The sequence below is a fragment of the Rhinopithecus bieti genome, unplaced genomic scaffold (genome assembly GCF_001698545.2).
Source record: "Rhinopithecus bieti isolate Rb0 unplaced genomic scaffold, ASM169854v2 scaffold_14700, whole genome shotgun sequence".
In the NCBI taxonomy this organism is placed as follows: Eukaryota; Metazoa; Chordata; class Mammalia; order Primates; family Cercopithecidae; genus Rhinopithecus; species Rhinopithecus bieti.
The window spans coordinates 1,483,009-1,500,212 of record NW_016808194.1 but is presented as its reverse complement, the minus strand read 5'-3'; the positions used below and the strand labels follow the sequence as shown (position 1 = coordinate 1,500,212).

At 38.7% G+C, this 17,204-nt stretch overlaps 1 protein-coding gene across 1 annotated transcript in view; it reads right to left on the bottom strand.

Moving 5' to 3' along the window:
* The window catches only part of MON2 (MON2 regulator of endosome-to-Golgi trafficking), a 128,758-nt gene that overhangs the window by 68,614 nt on the left and 42,940 nt on the right, over nucleotides 1-17,204 (bottom strand). Inside the window, 3 exon segments of the mRNA XM_017885694.1 lie at nucleotides 830-983; nucleotides 1,706-1,842; nucleotides 2,283-2,407. Coding sequence (XP_017741183.1) covers nucleotides 830-983; nucleotides 1,706-1,842; nucleotides 2,283-2,407 — 416 coding nt within the window.

Below are 17,204 nucleotides of genomic sequence, written 5' to 3'. Positions count from 1 at the left end.
GGCCAGGCTGGTCTCGAACTCCTGACCTCAATTTTCTGCCCACATCAGCCTCCCAAAGTGCTGGGATTACAGGCTTGAGTCACCGTACCCAGCCAAGGGTAGTTTTAATTATACGTACCAATTACTCAAAATACATCTATAACTGCCTCATAGTAACTGTAACAATGTTAAATCCATGTAGTATTGATTGCCTTATTCTGTATTTCATTAAGACTTAAGAAAAAATCAGTAATACATTATTGAGTATGCATTTGTTAAATTGAAATGGCTAATGACAATTTTAAAATAATAGATATGGAATCCATTAAACATTTTAATTAATTAAAACTAAAATTTCCATGTGTTAAACCCTAAGAATATGATTAGATAAGCACTTAAAATAACTTTTCTTACATATAGAATTCTGAAAATTAGATATATCACTACTCCCATTGTATAGATGAGAGAAATGAGGTAAAAAAAAGAAAAGAAAAGAAAAAAAGATTAATTTGCTGAAAGTAACTCAGCTAATACTAGAAGACCTAAGCCCAAGTGGTCTGAAACTTATTAATATACTTAAACCAAAAAGCTGTATAGGAGAGCTAATCGGTCCATATGTAAAGAAATCATATTTTATTTTGTAATGCTGTTAGTCTACAAACTAATAAAGAAAACAGATAAAATCCAGTCCTAGATACAATTTTCATAATATGACAAAAGAAAATGAGCTCTAAAATACATTAGAAATACTGGGTCTAAAATTTAAAATATAATACAGAGAGAAGCATTTTAGGTTAAATATCACCCCCAACAATATAATTCTTTATAAAATAATGCTACTACTACTTACTAGGTGGCTTTAGCACTGCCTTGAACTGTGATTGTCAGAATAGGTATCCAGGTTCCCCTATATTCAAATGCTGGCAGCAAAGTAACACCTCCACCAATCCCCACCATTCCTGAGTTAGCTGGTGCTGAGACTGAGCCACCTAAATTATTGTTTCCTGTTAGAGAAGAAGGGAAAAAAGGGAAAGATATTAATTTACTACTTGACTACAAATCAGTAATATTCAAACACCTGGCCAATCTTTAAAAAAATTTTCTGTACTATCAGAACGGGTACTGCAGAAATAAATGAAATTTATCAGTGCTATTTTGTCTATCAGAGAGTCTTCCTATTTCCCTAAAATACCATTTCCCTTTTTAAAATAAAAGCTACTATTGGAAGTAAAAATACTGATAAATGTTTAGCATATCTTTAATTAAACCACTTTTTATCAGAAGTGGGAATAAAGTATACAAAACCATCACAAAGTGGAAGAGAAAGAAGGTAAAGGGAAACAATAAACCATATAGATTCCCAAACAAACTCCAACCATGTTAACTCCTTTAAGAGAGGGACTAAGTCTTCCTGAGGTGGTAACCATCTAGACTCTTCCAAGGGAGTCATCAAATAGATTCTTTTAAAATGAAGATTAGCATCTAAACTTTTGTTCTTATGTGATCAGAGAAACTGAAAGTATGTCAGAGAAGAAAATCTATTTTGGAAAAAAAACACAACTGCTTCAGTGAGATCAGATTATTCTTTAGTTGCAATTCTTTACTACCAACATATTTAGGTAACCCAAATTTCTCTAGTCACAGAATTTCATAATATCCTCTCAGAATGGTCAATACTGTAACTTATGGCAGAATATAAGAAAGAAAACTATGAATATGTTTTTACCAGCTTGGTTGCTTGTAGCAGGATTTCCAGTAGGGGGGACAAGGAACAAGGACTGTATAAAAGATCCCAGTGCATTTACAATATCACGAAAAACCTTGGTAGAATGCTGTTTCATATCATAGGACTGACAAAATGACCTGTAAAATAATTTAAAATGTTTTGGGAAAACATTTGAATCTATTAAAATTTTAAACCTTTTACAGCAAGTGATATTACTGGAAGAGTTCCCAAGCTATACTCAAAAATTCTTCATTACACCTGAGTGATTTTACTAATTTAGGACAAAGGTTCAGAAAGAAGTCACAGTTTTAAAAAAAAATTATTTTGGCTATATTAAATCAGTAAATTCAGACTGATGTCTATCACTCACCACGTGTTTACCTCACAGCTCTTTTCCACATCTACATACCCTATCCCTCCTTATAGATACAATACCCTATTTTCTTTGTTTAGAAATCACTAATATTGGGAATAAATACCAAAAGTCTTCTGACTAGTTTATTAACCTATTATAGGTTAGTTTACAGGTTAATAAACATTAACCTATCTATTTAACAAACTATTGCTAAGGTTTTACCTTAATAGTTGAGGTTGCACACAGAATCTGTGTATTGATTCCACTGCAACAGCTCGTAGCCACTGTGGTTTATCTGCATCCAGAAATTTCACCAGAAGTGACAGAAATATCTCACATTCAGTTACCTAAAAATATATGATTTTTAATACTATTTATTTGAATCAAAGAGAAGAATTATAGACTGTGTTCTTATTCTTAATTAGAGCTATGGACAAACCAATAAAATCTTTTAGATTACAAATCAAACTCTTAATGGGGAATGGAGAAGCAGAGAAAGGAAATGTAGTTACACATGGAAAGGTTAACAGTAAAAATAATCACAGTGTTTCTCTAAATAGATCCCTGAAAACATCAGTAATCTGCTAATATGGTTAATCCTTTGTCCTTGCTCTTTAGAAAGCAGAGAATACCATCATGCCATCTCCATTTCTAAAAACTGCCAGATAGCATGTACCACATAAACTGCTGACAGGATGCATGTTCTACTCTTCAGAGCAGTTTTTCCATACTTTCTTTTGCTACTAAAGAAACGACGAGGCAAGCCAAAGAGTGCTTAGTATAAATTTTGTAGCAGAAAAATGAGGAGGAACCTATAGCAGTTGTTGACAGATGTAAAGTATATAACTCTTAGAACAGGGCCTGTACTGCTAATTAAGTATTAATTATCATTACTGTTGTTGCTAATATAGACCATTTCTCAGCAAGCTCATTATAAATAAATATGTTCGAGGCACATCCAAGGCATTATTCATTACATATCTGATAACTGAATGAATGAACAAACAAAAGCTAACCTGTTTACTCAAAGGTAAATGGATTGTTTTTGTTACTTATTAATTGACAATACAGCAGGACCTCTCGAGGTAAAAATTAAGCTGACGTGGTGATTATTAGGCCAAATGGATTCTTGCTAGTAGGTGCAGCAAGTTATTGGATGTTTTAGCTGGGGTATCTCAAAATGAGTGAACCATAATGTGAGACAACAAATTTGGAGAAATATAGTAGCCCTTAGCCTTTCAGTGCAAAGTCTTAGCTGCTAGTATTTTCTAATGCCTTTCAGTATCTTTAATTGGATGCTAAAATAAGGACATAATCATAATCATGATGACACAGTAGGAGGAATAACTAAAAAATTATCACTTAGACTGCTAATGACTGGGGAAGTGTATGCAGAGGCTTGGCATTGTCCTAAACATGATAAAGCTTAGTTTAAAAGAACTAGATCAGGAGTCAGGTGGCTCAACTTCTTTATCCAGCAACCTTGTGCATGAGGACAAGCATGGTTGCCTTTCTTATAAATAAAGGATGAAAATATCTACATCTTTCTGGGAAATCAAATGAGAAAAATGTAAGAAGAAAAACATCCCCTAAACATGATAAAGTGCCATGCAATGAAGAGGGCATTATTTTTTCTAAACAAAATGACACCTCTTTAGAGAAAGAACTGAAAAAGAAAGACCCATGTTAGTGACTCGTTGGACAACAGCTCTATCTACTGGAGGGTTTAAATACTAGTAAGTCCTTCAACAAGTACAATATCAGCTTTACAAGTGGCATAAGTGGCATAAGTGTGTGTGAACAAATTTAAGGTTCATCAGCTAAGCTCTGAGGCAAGAATACAAAGGATCTCATAAACATCAAGTACATTACAGCCAAAGGAATAACATTATAAAATTTGCCTTGAAAAGTATATCATTTTTTCTCTACGACACAAGGACTATAACACAAACCAATCATTTATCAATGTATACTGGAGCCACTACAATCTTGTGATTTGGGTAAAAAAGAGAGCCTCTCTCCTGAAGTGTGGAACCTTGTTCTTCTTTTGTTTCTTCTTGTCAAGCATGAAAGTTTGAGCAGAGAACTAGTGTTGAGAGCACTGAACACTGAACAAGGGCCTCAATGGAGAAAACCTACTATGAATCTGTTAAGTCTTTCCCCCAAGTGGCTGCACTCATAAGGAAACAGGTATTAAGATTAGCATTTATGGTGTAAATTCAATTTTTGTGACCCAGATACGTCATAAACTCCACTATACTAACATGAAGGGTGATGAATGTTTTTGAACTCCTGCAGTACTTTGGTACTAGATTATTATCTAAATGTCAAGATACATCTGATGGCTTAAGATGAATCAAAGTTACTGAGGTAGAGATTCTAATCTCAGTATCACATATACAACTATTAAAGAATCCTGTATGTGTTGACTTGGGAGACAATGAAGAAAATCTGGTAGCACATTCATGCAGGAGTCAATTTGTCAGGAGCTTGTCAGAGTTAACAACCTTGGAGCTAATGGATTTGGTAGTGACGAGATCTATTGTTAGAGAACTGTCTGTGAAGAAGTAGAAAATTCATTTGGACAAGACAATTTAGCCTCATTCATTCCTTTCTAAAAACAGTAAGTCAAGGGGAGAAAAGAGATGTGCTAGCCTTTTTTTTTTTTTTTTTTTTTTGAGACAGAGTTTCACTCTGTTGCCCAGGCTGGGATACAGTGGCTCAATCTTGGCTCACGACAACCTCCAACTCCTGGGTTCAAGTGATTCTCATGCCTTAGCCTCCTGAGAAGGTGGGATTACAAGCCACCACGCCCAGCTAATTTTTGTATTTTTAGTAGAGATGGTGGAGTTTCGCCATGTTGGCCAGGATGGTCTCGAACTCCTGACCTCAAGTGATCCACCCACCTTGGCCTCCCAAAGTGATGGAATTACAGGCATGAGCCACCACACCCAGCCTCTTATAAGTAAGTTTCATAAATTCCTTACGGGTACTTGTTTAAGGAAAGATATCTGGGCACACATCCTAAGTGATTCAGAGAGCAGAAAAGCACCTATCTTGGATGCAGAAAGGGAAAAGAATATAGTATAGCAGCTATTAATATACCTAATGAGTGAGAAATTCTAATTTCTAAATTCTGATGAGTGATAAATTCTAATATACCTAATGAGTGAGATATTCTAATTTCCTCTAGTCACTCTAGATATATTAACAGAACCTTTGAAGATTAATTATCTTCACCCTTGAACTACCTGATAGAGTAGGATAACCTGGAGAATACTGGGAAGCACATAATTCTCTGGGTAGTCATTCCCAAAGTGTGGTCCCTGGGTCCCTTAGGAGTCCCTGAGACCATTTCAGGTGGTCTGCAATTTCAAACTTATTTTCATAATAATATATTATTTGCCATTTTCGATGCACTGACATTTGTACTGATGGTACAAAAGCAACAGTGGGCCAAAAGGCTGGTGCCTTAGAAGAAATCAAGGCAGTAACCCCAAACTGTGCTAGTGTCACTGAATTCTTCACTGCCACACATGATTTAAAAAAAAAAAAAATGGTTTTACTTAAGAACCATAATAAACGGGCTGGGCGAGGTGGCTCATGCCTGTAATCCTTCCATTTTGGGAGGCTGAGGCGGGTGGATCACTTGAGGTCAGGAGTTCAAAACTAGCTTTGCCAACATGGTGAAACCCCATCTCTACCAAAAATATTTTCAAAATTAGTTGGGCATCGTGGCAGGCACCTGTAATCCCAGCTACTTGGGAGGCTGAGGCTGGAGAATCACTTGAACCTGGGAGGCAGAGGTTGCAGTGAGCCGAGATCACGCCACTGCACTCCAGCCTGGGCAATGAGAGCAAAATTCCATCGTAAAAAAAAAAAAACCATTTTTTTTAAAAGAGCCATAATAAACAAAACTAAAATAAAAATAAAATACATACTGATTTTGTTACATCTGACCCATAAGTATGTCTTTTTTTTTTTTTTTTGAGATGTAGTCTCGCTCTTGTCGCCCAGGCTGGAGTGCAATGGCATGATCTCAGTTCACTACAAATTCTGCCTCCCAGGTTCAAGCGATTCTCCTGCCTCAGTCTCCCAAGTAGCTGGGATTACAGGCGCCTGCCACCATGCCTGGCTAATTTTTTGTATTTTTTAGTAGAGACAGGGTTTCACTGGTTAGTCAGGCTGGTTTCAAACTCCTGACCTCAGGTGATTCGCCTGCCTCAGCCTCCCAAAGTGCTGTGATTTCAGGCGTGAGCCACTGTGCCTGGACAAATACATGTCTTTTTAATGTTCTGTGCGACAAAACAGGAAGTATACACGAAGCATTTTTGCTGGGTATCAAAGTACCATCATTGTTGAAAGAAAAGCATAGCTGTGAACTGAACTAGTCTTTTACTCTGTGGAATAACATTTTAAAAAGCAAACGGTAAATCATGATTATTTACATTTGTATATACTATACAAACAGTTTTTCAAAAATAAACAAAGTACGCCTGTCACTTTAGGGTAAACAACTGACAGTGTTTGTTGTCAATAATAAAATTTGAGCTTTCAAACAAAAATTAGAATTTTAAAAAACTTGTATCTACCCTATAACCTAAGACTCTTCTGATAAATGGTGGTGATATTAACAAATGTAATATTTGATACTGCAGGAAGTGATAACATTTGGAATATCTACACAACTAAAATACATGATATTACAAAATCATGCATGACTAAAAGATCCATTTGAAGTGTAAGACCAATGAAATGAATGTTACTGTAACACAGTATAAAAATGTTTCAGAGGCCAGGAGCCGTGGCTCACGCCTATGTAATCCCAGCACTTTGGGAGGCCAAGACAGGCAGATCACAAGGTCAGGAGATCGAGACCATCCTGGCTAACGTAGTGAAACTCCGTCTCTACTAAAAATACAAAAAATTAGCCAGGCGTGGTGGCAGGCACCTGTAGTCCCAGCTACCTGGAAGGCTGAGGCAGGAGAATGGCATGAACCCAGGAGGCACAGCTTACAGCAAGCCGCGATCGCAACACTGCACTCCAGCCTAGGCAACAGAGCAAGACTCCGTCTCAAAAAAAAAAAAAAAAAGTTTCAGATCCTAGACCTGTAAGAAAGTGCCGGCAGGGTGCGGTGGCTCATGCTGTAATCCCAACACTTTGGGAGGCAGAGGTGGGCGGATCACAAGGTCAGGAGATCGAGACCACCCTGGCTAACATGGTGAACCCTTGTCTCTACTAAAAATACAAAAAATTAGCCGGGCGCGGTGGTGGGCGCCTGTAGTCCCAGCTACTCGGGAGGCTGAGGCAGGAGAATGGCATGAACCCGGGAGGCAGAGCTTGCAGTGAGCCGAGATAGCGACACTGCATTCCAGCCTGGGCAACAGAGCAAGACTCTGTCTCAAAAAACCAACAAAACAAAGAAAGTGTCATTGGTTCCGTTTGATATAGTATCAAAGAAGAATGTCCACCATTATTATCTAAAAAAGCCATTAATATAATTCTACCTTTCAACTACATGTCTTTATGAAGCCAGATTTTCATCGTTATGTGCCAACCCAAAAAATATCACAACAGAATGAAGACAAAAGATATGAGAATCCAGCTGTCTCCTATTAAGCCAGACATTCAAGACATTTACATTTAGAAAATGAAAATAATTTTTTAAGACATAATTATTTTCATAAAATAATTTATGTTAACATGCAATAGGTTTAGTATCATTTCAGCTTTAATTCTTAATAAAGTAAATAATGACAGAAATAACTCACATACACAAAAGCTCCTAAATATTTTTTAAGAATATAAAGGGGGTCACTGTTTTCATAGGGCATTCAACACAATTTATTTATTTTGGGTCCTGATACCTCTGTCTTGGATTGCCAAGTGTCACTCCCTCCCAGCACTCCCCTCCCACCACCCACTCCCAGTATCACTCAGCTGAGGCGACTTCAGCGATCAGTAGGGACACAAAGGGCTGAATGATTGGAACAGTGGTGTGCTGCCAGAGATGACAGACAGCCAGGGCATCCCCAGCACCTTTCTGCTCTGGAACATTCTGTGACCCGTCGGGATGTTCTGAATGGTAGCACACCCTCTTCCACAAGGTTATTTATTAAATGACCACTTCCTCTTGCAAAAAAAAAAAAAAAAAAAATTAATAAAAGAGTATAAAGCAGTCTTGAGACTAAAAAGTATAAGAATTATTCCTCTAGTATGTCTTCTAGATGTACCATTTCCAGGTTTAAATAAAGAAAATACAGAGAAATAAAAGAGAGGCATCGCACATCAACCATATATAGCTTACCCCACAACTACCAGACCTCTAACTTTTGCCCTTAAAGAAAATGTAGAATGTCTAAATTTTTCTAAGCTAACATGTTCCAATGTAGCCAATTACAATACTGAGGAATTACTTTCGTATATATATCTGAAAATCTCAACTTTGCAAACACAGTCCTAGAGTTTCCTATTGGGAACCAATGTTTTACCAGTTGATCATCACCCACAATTCACAAGTAAAGCAGGAAAACAGGCCTTCCTCTTTCTTTAGACAGTAACTTTCAATTTTTTTCTGTTGCTGGCTGTGCTGTCATCTGTCCCACGTTGTCCCCTACACCCCGCCAAACGCCAATTAAAGGGACATAGGTCAAAATACGGAGAATAGTATAGAAGCAATACAAGAAATTTGGCACTGTCAGCCTTGGACAAAGAAAAAAAAAAGAGAGCGAGAACTAAGAAAACAGTGAAATAGTGAAGTGCAGTGGGGTTAAAAGTGTGTGTTATGGAGCCTAAAAAATTAGTGAACACCCCGGTTTTGCAGCTTATAAACTGCATCATCTCAGGCAAATTATATAAGCATCCTGGTCCTCATTTTCTCAGCTGTAAAACACAAATATGAATGCCTGCTTCATACGGCTGTAGTAAAGTTAAAATGAATTAATGTATGCAAAGCAATGCTATGGTCTAAATGTTTATATACTCCCAAAATTTATGTATTGAAGCCTATTCACCAGTGGGATGATATCTGAAGGTGGAGTCTTTGGGAGGAAATTAGGTGATAAGGCTGAAACCCTCATGAATGGGATTGTGCCCTTACAAGAAGATACTTGAAAGGCTTCTTCCTCTCTCTACTTTCCACCATATAAGAATAAAATGAGAAGACAGACATCTGCAAACCAGGAAGTGCACCCTTACCAGATACCAGATATGCTAGTAGCTTGATCTTAGATTTCTGAGGTTCCAGAACTTTGAGATTTAAGCTACACAGTTTCTGACATATTTTATATAGCAGCCTGAACTAACACAATTACTCTGTACGGTGTCCAGAAAAGAACTCAATAAAAAATTTTATCCAAAATGGAAATTACTGAGGAATTAAGATATCTATATCTCTGAAAAGGTTATTAGACAAATTGTTAAATAACAGAATTGATAGAGAGAAACCAAGAATCTCAGCTTGGCCCAAGTATCTTTAGTCTGTTATAACAACATAACCAGAGACTGGGTGGCTTAAATGACAGAAATTTGGTTGCCACAATTCTAGAGGCTGGAAATAAGAGATGGAGGTGTTAGCGTGGTCAGGTTCTGCTGAGGGCCCTGTTCTGAGCTTGCAAATAGGAGCTTTCTTCCTTTGTCTTCACATGGTGGAAGGCAAGAAAGTGAGAGAGCAAGCATGCTCTGGTGTCTTTCTATGAGGGAACTAATCCAATCATGAGGGTCCCGCCCTCATGCCTTCATCTAAGCCTAATTATCTCCCAAAGGCCACATATCCAAATACTGTCATGTTGGGGACTGGGGCTTCAATATATTAATTTTGGGGGATATAATTCAACCCATAGCATCAAATTTTATTAAAAAAAAAAAGATGATGATAAATAAGTTGGGAGGTCCTGGTTAGCAACAGAAACAAAATGTGAATTCTGCATTTGTTACTATGAAGATGTAACTACGCTGCATTACTGAGGAGAACCGAATACTTGTTTCTCCAGGACTGACTAGTGGATATGAAAAGGAAAAGGGGAACTGTTTTCTCTTCCTATAGTCTTAACTTAATGTAGTTAAGTAACATTCTAAAGAAAGAAGGAGGAGCCCTTCTAAGACAGCCCTACTAATATTTAGCGAACAAGTGAGGATGTGGTATTTAGTTGGCCTAGTGACAAGAATAAAAACTTTCTGAACACTTGGACCACCATATAACCTGGCCACTTGATTTAATAGCAACTATATTGGCCCTTAAAGTTCTTCTCCTTTTCAAAACTCTCTCCTATCCTATTGACTTTCCATGGTAACTGATACTACTATATTGTAATTATTTTCATTTCCACTATTTGGTTACTTAAAATATTTTTTAAAATTTTATGAGTATATAGTAGGTATGCAACATTTATAAAGTACATGAAACATTCTGATACAGGCATATAATGCATAATCATCACGTCAGAGGAAATGGGCTACACATCACCTCAGCATTTATCATTTCTTTGTGCTAAAACATTCCAATTATACTTATTTATTTATTTAGAGATGGAGTTTTGCTCTTGTTGCCCAGGCTGGAGTGCAGTGTCACAATCTTGGCTCACCACAACCTCCGCTTCCTGGGTTCAAGCGATTCTCCTGCCTCAGCCTCCTGAGTAGCTGGGATTACAGGCATGCACCACCACACCTGGCTAATTTTGTATTTTTAGTAGAGACGGGGTTTCTCCATGTTGGTCAGTCTGGTCTTGAACTCCCAACCTCAGGTGATCTGGCCGCCTTGGCTTCCCAAAGTGCTGGGACTACAAGCGTGAGCCACCATGCCTGGCCTTTTAGCTATTTTTAAATGTACATTATTGTTGACTACTCACCCTGTTGTGCTATCAAATACTAGATCTTATTCATTCTATCTACCTATATTTTTGTGCCCATTAACCCATCCCTACTTTCCCCCTGCTCCCCATCTCTACCACCCTTCCCAGCTACTGGTAACCATCATTCTATTCTCTCTCTCTGTGAGTTCAACTGTTTTAACTTTCAGCTCTTACAAACAAGTGGGAACATGTGAAGTTTGTCTTTCTGTGCCTGGCTAACTTCACTTAACATAATGTCCTGCAGTTCCATTCATATTGTTGCACATGACAGGATCTCATTTTTTTATGGGTGAATAGTACTCCATTGCCTACATGTACTAACTTTTCTCTATCCATTCATCTGTCGATAGATACTTTGGTTGCTACTAAATCTCAACAATCAAGAATAGTGCTGCAATAAACATGGGAGTGCAGGTATCTTTTCAATATTAAAAAATATTTAATTGTGGTAAAACCACACAATGTAAAACCCCAACAATATTTACGTGTACAGTTGAGTAGCATCAACTGTTTCACACTGTTGTGTAAAAAACTCTCTAGAACTTTTCTTTTTCTGAGATGGAGTCTTGGTCTTGTCACCCAGGCTGGAGTGCAATGGTGTGATCTCAGCTCACTACAAACTCTGCCTCCCAGGTTCAAGCAATTCTCCTGCCTCAGTCTATTAAGTAGTTGGAATTACAGGTGTGTGCCACCACACCCAGCTAATTTTTTTGTATTTTTAGTAGACACGGGGTTTCACCATGTTGGCCAGGGTGATCTCAAACTCCTGAGCTCAGGTGATCCACCCACCTTGGCCTTACAAAGTGCTGGGATTACAGGCATGCACCACCGCACCTGGCCTCTAGAACTTTTTTATCTTGCAAAACTGAAATGCTATACCCACTCAATACTAACGCCTTATCACTTTGTCCTCTTGGTCCTTGGCAACAACCATTCCATATTCTCTATGAATTTGACTGTTCAAGGTACCATGCATAAGTGGAATTATACAGTAATTTGTCCTCGACTCACTTATTTCACTCAGCATAATGTCCTCAAAGTTCCAGTAATAGGATTTCCTTCTTTAAGGCTGAATGATATTCCAACATATGTATATACTGTATTTTCTTGATTTGTTCATCTGATAATGAACACTGGAATTACTTTCACCTCTTGGCTATTACAAAAATGTGACAATGAACATGGGTATACAAACATTTCTTTGAAATCACACTTTCAATTCTTTTGAATGTATATGCATAAGTAGTATTGCTGGGTCATATGGTAATTCTATTTTCAGTTTTTTGAGGGACCTCCATACTGCTTTCTATTAAGGCTGCACCATTTTATATTCCCACCAACAGTGCACAAGGGTTCCAATTTTCTCCACATCCTTGTCAACACTTGTTATTTTCTGGTGTTCTGTTTTGTTTTTAACAGTGACCACTCATATAGGCATAAGGTGATACCTCCTTATAGTTTTGCTCTGCATTTCTCTAATGACTGGAGATGTTGAGCATCTTTTCACATGCTGGTTGGACACTGGTTTATCTTCTTTGGAGAATATCTATTCATGTCCTGTGCGCATTTTTTAACATTAGTTTTTTGTTGCTGTTGAGTTGTAGGAGTTCTTTATATATTTTGGATATTAATCGCTTTTCAGATATGTGATTTGTTCATCTTTTCTCCCAAGTGTTGCCTTTTCACTCTTAATATGGTTTGGAGCTGTGTCCCTAACCAAATCTCATCTTTAATTCCCACATGTTCTAGGAGGGACCCAGTGGGAGGTAACTGAATCATGGGGACAGATCTTTCTCATGCTGTTATCATGATAGTGAATAAATCTCACGAGATCTAATGGTTTTAAAAAGGGGAGTTTCCCTGCAAAAGCTCTCTTCTTGTGTCTACAACCATTTGCGATGTGCTTTTCACCTTCCTCCAAGATTGTGAGGCCTCCCCAGCCATGTGGAACTGTAAGTCCATCAATCTTTCTTTTGTAAATTGCCCAGTCTTGGGTATGTCTTTATCAGGAGCGTGAAAATGGACTAATACAGTAAATTGGTACCGGGAGTGGGGTGCTGTGGAAAAGACACCTAAAAATGTGGAAGTGACTTTGGAACTCGATAACAGGCAGATGTTGGAACAGTTCAGAGGGCTCAGAAGAAGACAGGAAAATGTGGGAAAGTTTGGAACTTCCTACTTGTTGAACGACTTTGACCAAAATGCTGATAATGATATGGAAAATGAAATCCAGGATGAGATGGTCTCAGATGGAGATGAGGAAATTGTTGGGAACTTGTTATGTTTTAGCAAAGAGACTGGCAGTGTTTTGCCTCTGCCCTAGAGATTTGTGGAACTTTGAACTTGGGAGAGATGATTTAGGGTATCTGGCAGAAGACATTTCTTTTTTTTTTTTTTTTTTTTTTTTTTTGAGACAGAGTCTCACTCTGTCACCTAGGCTGGAGTGCAGTGGTGGGATCTCAGCTCACTGCAAGCTCCGCCTCCTGGGTTCACACCATTCTCCTGCCTCAGCCTCCCGAGTATCTGGGACTACAGGCACCCACCACCAAGCCTGGCTAATTTTTTTTGTATTTTTTAGTAGAGATGGTGTTTCACCATGTTAGCCAGGATGGTCTCGATCTCCTGACCTTGTGATCCACCTGCCTTGGCCTCCCAAAGTGCTGGGATTACAGGCATGAGCCCCTGTACCCAGCCAGCAGAAGACATTTCTAAGCATCAAAGCATTCAAGAGGTGACTGGGGTGCTGTTAAAGACATTCAGTTTTAAAAGGGAAACAGAGCTTCAAAGGTTGGAAAGAGCTTAAAAGCCTGACAATGCAATAGAAAAGAAAATCCCAGGCCGGGTGCGGTGGCTCATGGTGGCTCATGCCTGTAATTCCAGCACTTTGGGAGGCCAAGGCGGGTGGGTTGCTTGAGGTCAGGAGTTCAAGACCAGGCTGGCCAACATGACGAAAACCACTCTTTACTAAAAATACAAAAATTAGCCGGGCGTGGTGGCTCACACCTGTAATCCTAGCTACTCAGGAGGCTGAGGCAGGAGAATCACTTGAACCCAGGAGGCGGAGAGCCGAGATCATGCTACTGCACTCCAGCCTGGGATACAGAGCAAGACTCCATCCCTCCCCAGAAAAAGAAAAGAAAATCCCATTTTCTGAGGAGAATTTCAAGCTGGCTGTAGAAATCTGCATAAGTAACAAGTAGCTGAATGTTAATCACCAAGACAATGGAGAAAATGTCTCCAAGGCATGTCAGAGACCTTTGAGAGGCAGCCCCTCCCATCACAGATCCAGAGGCCTAGGAGGAAAACGTGGTTTCGTGGGCCGGGCCCAGGGTCCCTGTGCTGTGTGCAGCCTAGTGACTTGGTCCCCTGCATCCCAGCCACTCCAGCCGTGACTGAAAGGGGTCAACAGAGAGTTCAGGCCGTGGCTTCAGAGGGTGCAAGCATCAAGCCTTGGCAGCTTTCACATGGTGTTGATCCCATGAGTGCACAGAAGTCAAGAACTGAGGTTTGGAAGCCTCTGCCTAGATTTCAGATGTATGGAAACGTCCGGATGCCCAGGCAGAAGTTTGCTGTAGGGGCGGGGTCTTCATGTAGAACCTCTGCTAAGGCAATGCTGAAGGGAAATGTGAGGTCAGAGACTCCACACAAAGTCCCTACTGGAGCACCATGTAGTGGAGCTGTGAGAAGAGGGTCACCGTCCAGACACTAGAATGACAGATTCACCTACAGCTTGCACCGTACACCTGGAAAAGCCACAGACACTCAACACCAGGCCATGAAAGCAGCTGGAAGGGAGGCTGTATCCTGCAAAGCCACAGGAGCGGAGCTGCCCAAGACCACGGGAACCCACCTCTTGAATCGGCGTGATCTGGATGTCAGACATGGAGTCAAAGGAGGTCATTTTGGAGCTTTAAGATTTGACCACCCTGCTGGATTTCAGACTTGCATGGGGCAAATCTGCTGGATTTCAGACTTGTAGCCCCTTTGTTTTGGCAAGTTTCTCCCATTTAGAATGGCTGTATTTACCCAATGCTTGTACCCCCATTGTATCTAGGAAGTAACTAACTTGCTTTTGATTTTACAGGCTCATAGGCAGAAGAAACTTGCCTTGTCTCAGATGAACTTTGGACTGTGGACTTTTGAGTTAATGCTGAAATGAGTTAAGACTTTGGGGACTGTTGGGAAGGCATGATTGGTTTTGAAATATGAGGACCTATGAGACTTGGGAGGCCAGGGGTGGAATGACATGGTTTGGTTGTGTCCCCACCCATATCTCATCTTGAATTCCCACGTGTTGTGGGAAGCACCTGGTGAGAGGTAATGAATCATGGGAGGCAGGTCTTTCCCATGCTGTTCTCTTGATAGTAAGTCTCACAAGATCTGGTTGTTTTAAAAGCGGGGTTTCCCTGCATAAGCTCTCTTCTCTTGTCTGCTGCCATGTGAGATGTGCCTTTCACCTTCAACCATGATTGTGAAGCTTCCCCAGCCACATGAAACTGTAAGTCCAATAAATCGCTTTCTTTTGTAAATTGCCCAGTCTCGGGTATGTCTTTACCAGCAGTGTGAAAACTAATACAACTCTGTTGACTGCTTTCTTTGAGGTGCAGACGTTTTTAAGTGTGATGTAGGTCCATTTGTCTATTGTTGCTTTTGTTGCCTGTACTTTTAGTATCATAGTCAAGAAATCATTGTGAAATCCAATGTCATAAAGATTTTTCCCTATGTTTTCTTTTAGGAATTTTTTGGTTTTAAATCTTATATTTAGGTCATGAAATCTATTTTGAATTATTTTTTGTACATGGCATAAGGTAAGGGTCTAACCTCATTCTTTTGCATGTGAACATCCGGTTTTCCCAGCATAATGGTTAAATAGACTATCCTTTCTCCACTGAGTGGTCTTGGCACCCTTTTCAAAGATCACGTGACCATATATGAGTTTATTTTTAGCCTCTCTATTCTGTTCCATGGGTCTTTGTGTGTGTCTTTATGCCAGTACTACTTTATGCTATTGTGATAACTGTAGCTTTGTAACATGTTTTGAAATCAGGGAGTGTGAGGCTTCCAACTTTGTTCTTTTTTCTCAAGATAGTTTTGGCAATTTGGGGTCCCTTGAGATTCAATATGAATTTTAAGATGGTTTCTTCTACTTCTGGAAAAAGTGATTGTTGGAATTTTGATAGGCACTGTATTTAATTCATAGATCTCTTTAGACTGTATGAACATTTTAACAATTTTAAGTCTTTTAACCATGAACACTGGATATCTTTCCATTTCTTCGTGTCTTTAATTTATTTCAATAATGTTTTATAGTTTTCAGTGTGTAGGCCTTTCACCTTCTTGGTTAAGTTTATGCCTAAGTATTTTACTCTTTTTGATACTTTGCAAATGAAATTATTTTCTTAATTTCTTTCTGGAATTGTTTACTGTTAGTATATAGAGACATAACTGATTTCTTGTGGTGATTTTTTATCTTGCAACTTTGCTATGTTTATCAGTTCTAACAGTTTTTCTGGTGTGGAATATTTAGGGTTTTCTACGTACAACATTACATTAGCAAACAGAGATAATTTTACTTCTTCCTTTCCAATGTGGATGCCTTTTATTTCTTTTTCATTCTTAATTGCTCTGGCTAGGAGTTCCAGTACCACATTGAATAGAAGTGGCAAGAATAGGCAATCTTGGCTTGTTCCTGATCTTAGAGGGAAAGCTTTCAGGTTTTCACTATCAAGTGTGATAACAGTTATTAGTTATTGTCTCTTCATAAATAGCATTTGTTGCGTTAAGGTAGTTTAGTTCTATTCCTAGTTTGTTTGGTGTTTTTACCATGAAAGGATGATGAATTTTGCCAAATGCTTTTTCTGTGTCAATTGGAATGATCATGTGGTTTTTAACCTTCATTCTTTTAATGTAGTGTATTATATTAACTGATTTTTGTATGTTGAAACATCCTTACATTCCAGGGATAGATCCCACTTGGTCATGGCATAGAATCCTTTTAATATGCTGTTGAATTAAGTTCTCTTGCACTTTTTGAGAATTTTTTAATCAGTATCAGGGAGCTTGATCTGTTTTTTTGTTTTGTTTTTTCCCTTGCAGTATTTTTGTCTGGCTTTGGTATTAATGCTGGCCTCATAAAATGAGCTTGGAAGTTTCTCTCCTCTTCAATTCTTTGGAGTTTGTTAATTGTTCTTTCAATGTTTGGTAGAATTTTCCAGGGAAACCACCTGTTCTTGGGCTTTTCTTTGTGTGAAGGTTTTCCATTATTAATTCAATCTCCATACTAGTTATAGGTCT